The sequence below is a fragment of the Scleropages formosus genome, chromosome 21 (assembly GCF_900964775.1).
Source record: "Scleropages formosus chromosome 21, fSclFor1.1, whole genome shotgun sequence".
Classification (NCBI taxonomy): domain Eukaryota; kingdom Metazoa; phylum Chordata; class Actinopteri; order Osteoglossiformes; family Osteoglossidae; genus Scleropages; species Scleropages formosus.
The window spans coordinates 9458738-9467641 of record NC_041826.1 but is presented as its reverse complement, the minus strand read 5'-3'; the positions used below and the strand labels follow the sequence as shown (position 1 = coordinate 9467641).

The 8904-nt window shown below is 41.1% G+C and overlaps 2 protein-coding genes across 4 annotated transcripts in view; both read left to right on the top strand.

Moving 5' to 3' along the window:
• Positions 1-2423, top strand: part of LOC108920353 (xin actin-binding repeat-containing protein 2-like) — a 42845-nt gene extending 40422 nt beyond the window's left edge. The window contains exons 8-9 of one of the 2 annotated variants that reach the window (XM_018729057.2): positions 351-484; positions 589-2423. In XM_018729057.2, the coding sequence (XP_018584573.2) occupies positions 351-484; positions 589-2131 (1677 nt within the window). In that variant the 3' untranslated portion in view covers positions 2132-2423. The remainder of the gene's footprint in view (positions 1-350; positions 485-588) is intronic. The other variant, XM_018729056.2, reaches the window with a different exon arrangement.
• Positions 2424-5551: 3128 nt separating this feature from the next.
• Positions 5552-8904, top strand: part of LOC108920234 (beta-1,3-galactosyltransferase 1-like) — an 83582-nt gene continuing 80229 nt past the window's right edge. The window contains exons 1-2 of one of the 2 annotated variants that reach the window (XM_018728848.2): positions 5552-5649; positions 6141-6272. The gene's annotated coding sequence lies outside the window, so the exon portion shown is untranslated. Of the gene's footprint in view, positions 5650-5918; positions 6273-8904 lie in introns of both variants that reach the window. The other variant, XM_018728847.2, reaches the window with a different exon arrangement.

The window sequence follows — 8904 nt, the reverse complement described above, 5'->3', positions numbered from 1 at the left end:
TTGTTTCTGAAACTCCCATAAAAATGTGTTCCTAACCCATTAATAGTCTTGAAAATCTCACAGCAAAGTCTCTAGCTCTACTGGGGGATAATGACAAAAAAATTCTCTGTCATTATCATACAAAAAGAAGGCTTGGTCCTGTATTTTACATTATTAGTTCCATCTCCCACTTTGACCTGGATGAATAGTTTTCATTAACAAATAACTCTTAATGTGTTTTTAACTGTGACATTACCCCTGCTCAGTGGTGACGACAGCTTAGTTTATTAACTTAAATGTGAGAAATGTTATCTCTTCACATTTTACCTGAAAACGTGCTACAATTCTAATTGTGATATCCCTTTTCCCAGAAAATTCAAGTTCCGGAATCGGAGCTGTGCACAGTGTGTCGCAAGAGAGTTTATCCGATGGAGTCCCTGACAGCAGATACACAAAACTTCCATAAAGCCTGTTTCCGCTGTGAGCACTGTAGCAGCAAATTAAGGTAATCTCAGTCATAGTTGTGGGCATATACCGAACCAAATATATCTAACCAACTCTGTTCTTTTAAACTGAGCCATCATTTATTCATTTTGCTGTCCTTTCCAGCCTTGGCAACTATGCCTCTCTCCATGGACGCCTGTACTGCAAGCCACATTACAAACAACTTTTCAAGTCCAAAGGAAACTATGATGAAGGATTCGGACAGAAACCCCTCACGGAGCAGTGGAGCTCTAAAAATCAAAAGAATTCAAGAGAAAAGTCCACACTAAATACTTTCCCCGAGAAGGCTGGCTCAAGAAGCTCCACAGCACGGAGCAGCCCAAGCTTGCTGGAGAAAGATATGTCAGACAGAAAGGAAAAAGAGATGAATAAATCATCTGAGGAAGCCAGAAAACCTGCAAATAAAATTTCAGTTGTGTGGCCCCCTCAAACTGATACTCCAAAGAAACCATTCAGTATTGAAGAAGAAGTCAAGCTGGTCAAGCCGAGCTGGCCTCCCCAGGACAGCTCCCCAAAGACAGTGGCCGAAACACCAGCAAGTGAAAGTCAGTCCAAAAAAAACTCCTTAAAAAAGACTCCAGGGGAAGTTAAAAGTGGAGTATGTCATCATAACAAAGACAAAGATGCCTTGGAAAAAGAGTTGCCAGTGCCTGTGGAAACTGTGAGCCCCACAGAAGTTGTGGCTCCAGCCGCATCTACAGAAGCAGCAAATGTTGATCAGGCTTCGAAAGTTCAAGAGTCTAAGGGGGACACAGTAGAACCCATAGCTGAGAAGGTCGATAGAAGTGGTGTAGATAGAGCTGTAAATGGTGAGAAAGCAAGAAAGGAGTCAGGAGAAGGTGGGGCAGAAAGTGCTGAAGGTGTGAGTGGAAAGCCAGAGCTGAAAGACACAGAAGGAAAAGAGAGTGAAGAAGGAACAGAAACAGTGCAGGTCACAGCAATTGATGGAAATACAGCACAAGAACAAGCGGAGGTTGCGAATTCCAACAATAACAACAACCGGAGCCTACTGTTATCAGACAATGGGATTTTCTTCACAGAAGCTGGTGATAACAGGAGGTTCCCAGAAGACTCTTCCACACAGCATCTCAACCTTGAGTGTTCCGTTAAAGAAGGTGAACGTGATGATTCTGAGGAGGCCGCAACAGACTGGAAGAATGCCCAGTCTTGCAATGTTATACAGTCAGATAGAAATGATGCTTTTGTCCCATCTGGTGCCAAATGTGCAGAAACTGCAGAAAGAAGTGTTACCAAAAACTTGCCCACAGATGGGACCCAAACAGAAATGATCTCATCTGGAAAGGAATCCTGTGTGAATGCTTCTGGAAGTTTTCCAGAAGACATATTTTCAGCGTATGATGGCAATTCCAGTTGTCCTCCTGATTTCAAGGATCACATGCTCAAAAGTTCCTCTGGTGAGAAGCCCTCTGTATCTTTCTTAGACGACCTTTTGGATTTTGGAATTGAATCAAGTGCGAACAGAACAACTGGAGAAGTAATAAAGGATGAACACCTTGACTTCTTTGACACAAACACTGATAATGCTTTGGACCGGAGAAGTGAATTTACAAAGACTGAGCATGAGGAGCTGTCTGTGGAAGATCAGATCAAAAGGAATCGCTATTATGAGGACAGTGACGATGACTGAATATTTCTGATTTGCCTTATGCAAATTTCTGACACTTCAGATGTTGTACTTATTTCAACTTCCATTCATTACAGCTAAGTCCTTGGAGAGAAGGATAAGTTTAATGATGTACACAAAACATATTATAACTATTTTGTACTCATTGTATTTAGCTCAGGTTCTTTGAAAATCTGCCTTAAAATTTGCTCTTTGCAAACATCTAGTGCACAGTCGGGTCAATACGCTTATTCTTGATGCAGGTCATAAAAAATCAATAAAATCTTGTTTTTAGGGATGTTTTTATCTTTATTTTAAAAGAAGATGTTTTTGCAATGCATATTTTTCCTGCTTGCTTTTCTTGCATCTGAAAGAATTTCTAAAGAATATTCTCCTCTGGGAAGATTTATCAATTATTCTTTCTATTTTATTGTTCATCGGTAAAAACTAATAAAAAGCTGATATTTTCTTGACAACGCCGTAATCTTCTCTCGAGAGTGGCTGCAGTTTTTTTTTTTTTTGGCTTTTAATCAGTGGAACTGTGGCTATGCCACAACCATACCTGTATCACATACACTGGAGACTTTTTAAAGGATTCGTTTGATTTATGTTACATGGTTCGGCCTGGCTTCCAAAATGTATCAAGTTTGCGCTGCTTTCCATAGAGTAGGCCGAGAGCAAAAAAAGTTCACATATACTGCATTTTTACAACGTACTGTAATTTTGCCTCAGCTTCCAGCTGAAAAATGTGCCAGCTGATAATTGAGTTTCTGATATTCAGTGTATACACGCAATCCACAACCAGGCTGAGCAATCCTTAAATACCGAAGTCAGCAAAGGGTTCTTAGGAACTAGGGCCTGAATATCAATACAGGTCTTCAAATTATTTAGGATACAACATGACAGAGTTGTCATTTCATAATACAATATTTTAAAACATGTTTAATACACTTTGCTGAATGCCAAACACTTTTTTAGTTTATTGTTATTACATTTACATCTTAAAGGCAATCAAGGATTGTCTTATGTCAGTTCGGCAGGAAAAAATATCTGTTAATCAGTCTCTGAGAGCATAACATGCCTATTGATCCAGATTCTCTGATATTTGCCTGGAATTCCTTAGAAAAACTGTGCAATCATTTGCAATCGTCCTATATTCAGTTCAGATCACAAAAAAAAAATCAGAGTTACTCCCAGGACGGTGGGGTACACACAGGAGCTTAGAACATTATGAGTAACGAGTCCACAACATTTTTTTCATGAATTGACCATAAGGACAAAGAAACTTCTTCACAATGCATTCTGGTGAAAAATGCTGAAAAATGAAGCAGGCATGTTGGTCAAAGTTTTTCAGCAAATGGATGAATGCACAAAAGCAACTCTTCTGAGCATTTCAGCATTTCAAATCCTTTGCCAATGGATAAGTTGAAATCTAGTATCACCCAATTTTAATTCAAGAAGGACCAGTTCTGTAGCAGCTGAATAAACCTCAGGCATGAATTCCATCTTGAATCTCAATTTGCAATGCAATTGTATACTGGTAACCACTTTGACCTCCAATTTTAATCTACCTTTCAGTAACATTTATGATTTTAAAGATAGCCTCCTTGATGTTATTGTCTAATTCTGGAAAATCTAAATCACCAAGTATCGCTGCGGGGTATAGGTTAATCCAACTGTCACAAGTTCAAAGAAGGTAGATGAATATCCGTGAGGATTTGTATTTGTAAAATATCTTTTCGCCTGTCTCTCTTTCCCCTAATGCCAGCACTTTACCTTGAGGTGAATCAAATTATGGATGAACCTGAATATGAAGTGTTATTCTTCCATTACCTGCTTTTTCTTGAACATATTAATATTTTACTAAAGCCCATTCAACATGAGAAGCTGTCAAACTGCATAGAAGGTGTCGAAAGGAAAAAGCCACATTTAGCATTCATGTTCAATGACGCTTGGAGCATGTGTCTATATCTGAGATACACAGTAAAAAACCCAATTCAAGGTTTTGGGTTTTAAAACAAAGGAGCCACAGTCTTGGCTCCTCAAGCCTGAAACAATAGAAGACTGCACTGTACACAGAAAGAGAATGAAACTTCAAGATGGGAATTTAGATTAGAGCACTGTTTGTTTGAGTGTTATCAACCTCTGCTTCCTATAAACTTTGAGCAATTTCAGTCTGAAGGAGAAAAAACACATAAAACCAGAAGCTGTTTTCTGTTTTTTTTTTTCAAATAAAAAAAGAGTTTACGCATTAATGTCCAGTAAACCATTCAATAACTTCACCTGCTTTTCTTACCTTTTGTGTTCAGACTGGTGTAAGATAAGTTTTTCATAATTTTGACATGGTACTTTCAAAAAAGAACTTTTCTATTTTTTGTGTTGACATAATATAACTGCATAGCTCTATCTGTGTCAACAAGCCTTTGATTTATGAAAAGCCATGTGTCTTTGACTGGAAGGCTTTCACTTTGGGGACAACCGAAATAGAATGCGAATGCACCCATGCTGTCATAGCCAAATAAAGACTGCTTCTCTTGCCAACATGAACGGCAAACTTGAAACTGTGTCTGCATTGGACAAACGGGATTTGATTTGCACGTGCACCACATGAGATGATGAACACCAAGCTTGTTTCAAGTGGACATGATTTGCTTCAAAGAAAAAACGATCAAATTGAAATATCATTACTGGAGCACTGGGGCAAATGTACCTTTCGCCAAAAGAGTAAACTGTGGCACCGACTCTGACAAAATCTTCAAAATTTGCACGGTGAGTACGAGATACTGCAATATATTCCTCCCACACAGGTGAAGTGGAGATTGCAGAAAAAGCCAAATATTTGTTGCTGTGTACAACCAGGCCTTTAGGTTCAACCTCTCTAAATTATAGGCTTGGGGTGTCACAAGTTTAGCTCAGAATGCCTGCCCCACTCCCCTTTACTGTGTTTATTACAATCTCAGGTTACAGTCCAAATAAAAATAGACTCACTAGCATGTTGTACAGAAACATCCCTCCTTGCCGCAGTTTAAAGCACTGACCTGGTTTTATAAGCCTTTAAAGATTTTAGAGTGCTTTTCTATAACCTGTTTGTACACCTTCATGCCTGAAACTCTTCTATTTTTAAAAATTAAGCTAATTAAAGGCAAGAACAGGAAAATATCACCTCTTTGTCCACCGCCTGCATTCGATGTACTTAATCTGTTCAGCAGGTTTTAATTCACATTTACTCATTTAGCTTATGCTTTTCTCCAAAGCGACCTACAATGTTAAGTCTCCTGCAGTGATTTATCCATTTATACAGATGGGCAATTTTAGGGTAAGTACCTTACTCAACTGTACTAGACATAATTTGTTTATTTTATTATACAATATATCTTTTTGTAAGGGAGACACACTTACATGCAAGAAAACTAAGAAAGCTACTAAATAAACAATGATCTTCGTTCTCTCCCGCACCACCCTCATACGATGAAAACTTTTGGAGACTCGCCCACGCCGGTCACCAGGAGTGATAAACCGCTTCACCTTTCCTTCATCATCAGGTAAACGTCCGTTTGTTCCGACAACACACACTTTACACAGAAGAGCCTCTGCTCCTTTTCAAACAGAAACAGAGCACACTGGTTTATGAGATAGTTAAAGTCTATAAAAGTATGATAAAAACCTGCGTAACCTGGATATTGTAGCCCAATTGGTTTTCTCACATAATAAAAAAGGTGCACCTTGCTTGGATGATCATGAGGTGATAACATTTTTGCTTATCGATCAAACGTCAATGAGGGCATAACGGTTATATTAAATTGTATTCAAGCCCTGTTATAAGGAAAAGAGCAAGGAACACCACGTCGCACCGTGAGCCACTCCACATTGAGCCCACGCACCCCCGGCGAAAAGCACACACGGATTCCACGCCTGGACTAAGGAGAGAAACAACACGTTTCCACCACAATCTACCATGCTACGCCGAGCGGCACTCTTTCACATTGATTGGCTGTCGTTCCGTCCACGATGCTTCTCATTGGTCCTCTGTCAGCTCGGCCGAAGCCCCGCCCCCCGCCCCGCTCTCAGTTCAGCGGAGACTGATAGCCTCTCGCCGGAGATGATGCCGATCGTAGGACTGCCGTAGCATCAGCACCGCGATCTCCGCGGGATGGACTCAGCGCTGGTAACGTACACGTCTGCTTCTCATGCGCTCGCCTCTCCTCTTAGCCGCCCCGGGCCTGCGGATGAAACGAAAAGCGTGTTAACATTTAGGAGACTGACTTTCAATGTGACAGCCCACCGCTAATTCTGCAGTTTTAAATAGACGGAAAGCACCTCAGGTGAGCTGTTCGCTTCTTCTCATCAGCAGGTCTCTCGGTGCGGTGCGTGTTTTAGCTCATCTTGCTCACGTTCTCAGTTTTGTGGCTTTTTGACGTGTTCTGGGTGATGTTCTCAGTTGCTTGCCTCTTTGCCCTGCTGTTCTTGATTTGCTGGCTATTGGGGCTCTCCGTGCCGCCGGTGATGCCAGTTTAGCGGCTTCTTCACCTCTTCATGCTGATCTCCTCGATCTGGTGGCCTTTTGAGTTGTTCTTGGTGATGTTCAAAAACTGGTGTCTCTTTAACCTTTTCTTGGTGATTTTTCTCAAATTCGCAGCTCTTTGACCTGTCCTTGGTGATGTTCTCAGATTGGTGTCTCTTTGAGATGTTCTTGGTGATGTTCTCAGATTGGTGTCACTTTGAGATGTTCTTGGTGGTGTTCTCAGATTGGTGTCACTTTGAGATGTTCTTGGTGGTCTTCTCGGATTGGTGTCTCTTTGACATGCCCTTGGTGATTCTCTGAGATAGGTGTCTATTTAACTTCTTCTTGGTGATGTTCTCAGATTGGTGCCACTTTGACTTCTTGGTGCAAGGCATCTTGCGAAGAGGACTCTTAAAGAGCAGACTCGGTCTTCGTGTCATATGAGCCCACATCCAGTCATCTGCCTTTGTTTGTCTCAGAAATTCATTGTCGCGACACAATGGACGAATTCTCAAGTGTTTCTACATTGACAGTTGCCTTCAGTCACCTAACTAAGCAGAAAAAAACGTTATCCATCGCACGTGTGAATGTTTGTTGTTTACAGCGCTATACAGAACTGTGTAAAAAAAAAGAAACAACAGTTAAAAAAGAAACAACAAAATTATAACATTCGATTATATAGAGCCTATATTAAAACACAAAACGTGTTTAAGATGTTGAAAAGCAAACGATTGGAAAACAAAGAGTGTAAATCAGTGTACTCTGGGAAATCATTTAAATGAATGTGTGAAATCAAATGACTCTGCTGCGGGAACCAAGGCGATATTTGGCGTTAAAATGGATGTAGCGCGTGCACATAAAACCTGCGAGTCTGGAATATTTCTAGGGATTTTTTTTTTGCCATTGATTGACAGTATTGTGGCGTTGTGTTGTGTATTTTTAAGTTGTACGGAATACGTCGATCCTTTGTACTCGCTTAACACGCGGGGACGACGAGGCTAAAGTTGAGCTTCGCAGTTTTTTGCCGCCCGAAGCCTGCAGACTATATTTGTCACATGAATTGAACGTTTCATTGAAGTAGGGCAGTAATTGCTGAATGGGAAAATTGCGAGAAATGCTGGGAGCGGAGTGGAAAGAGCGCGCAGGTGGGGAGCAGGTGGAGCGCAGCCTCCGAACGCGTCTTTCTCGTGAGCACGAGCCCGAGCGCGGGCACGAGCTCGGCTCGTGCCCTTCTGTAAAGATCGGCCGCTGGTTATAATGATGTCCCCTTCTTCTTGTCTTTTATTTTCATTCACTTACCACCGCCTAAGGATACCTCCGACTAATAATAAAAAAAGGAAAGAAAAAAAGAAAAAGATGTTTGCCTAACCCGTCATAACCCAAGCGAAGTAGCCTACTTATTTCCCAGATAACTGTTATTGATTCCCCCCCCCCCCCCCACATAACCTAAGCCACACACACTGAAAAAGACAGTCTGAGAATCTGCAGCAACAGTGGCGCGGCTTTATAATTAGGAATGATTTCATTCATGCCCATGTTTGATTTCAGCAGCAGTAACAATGTAGTCTTCATTTCTGTTAGTGAGGCCATGAACCTGCACAGAAAACACCAGTCACTGGTCTGCGTTGCTTTAAAGTATTTAGTAATATTTGGTAGTATTGTATCCCCAGTGCTTAATACATAACTTTTCTGCATGCCGTTTATTTTTCAAGGGGACTCCAGAGGGCTTCTTGAAGAATTCTTTAGAACAACACATAGTTCTCTAGTCTTTTTTCAGACTAAAGTTATTTTAATAATTCACTTTGTCTCAGAAGTGAGGTCAATGTTCCCCTCTTGTGACGGCTCTCAGGCAGGTGAGCCCACCGCTGTACTGGCGTTTGTGTGGAGTTCCTTGTTGAACAGCAATCTTAGACAACCAGGCGGTTATTAAATGCTGAGATTTCGGTGCCACTGTTTGCCACGAGTGCCAATTGACTTCATTCAAGAAAAACACTTTGGATGCCTCTGAAAGACATGTGTGCATGAGGCATTGGGCAGGGCGGTGTGTGCAAAACCAATGTGGTGAATCTGTGTTAATCAGGGCCCGGTGTACCAGCATCATGCGGAAGGGATTTTAATAGGATCTTTTCTTCTTTCCTCTTTTGCAATTTTGCAAAATAGTGAAACCTCCAGTGTTTGCAGACAAGTTACAGAAAATTGTGAACTTCTTTGGTTTTTACAACTCGGAGGTTTGCAGTTGTATTGGATGACGAAAATTCCTTGGATAAACATGCCACTAGACCTCTTGCTGTGTACT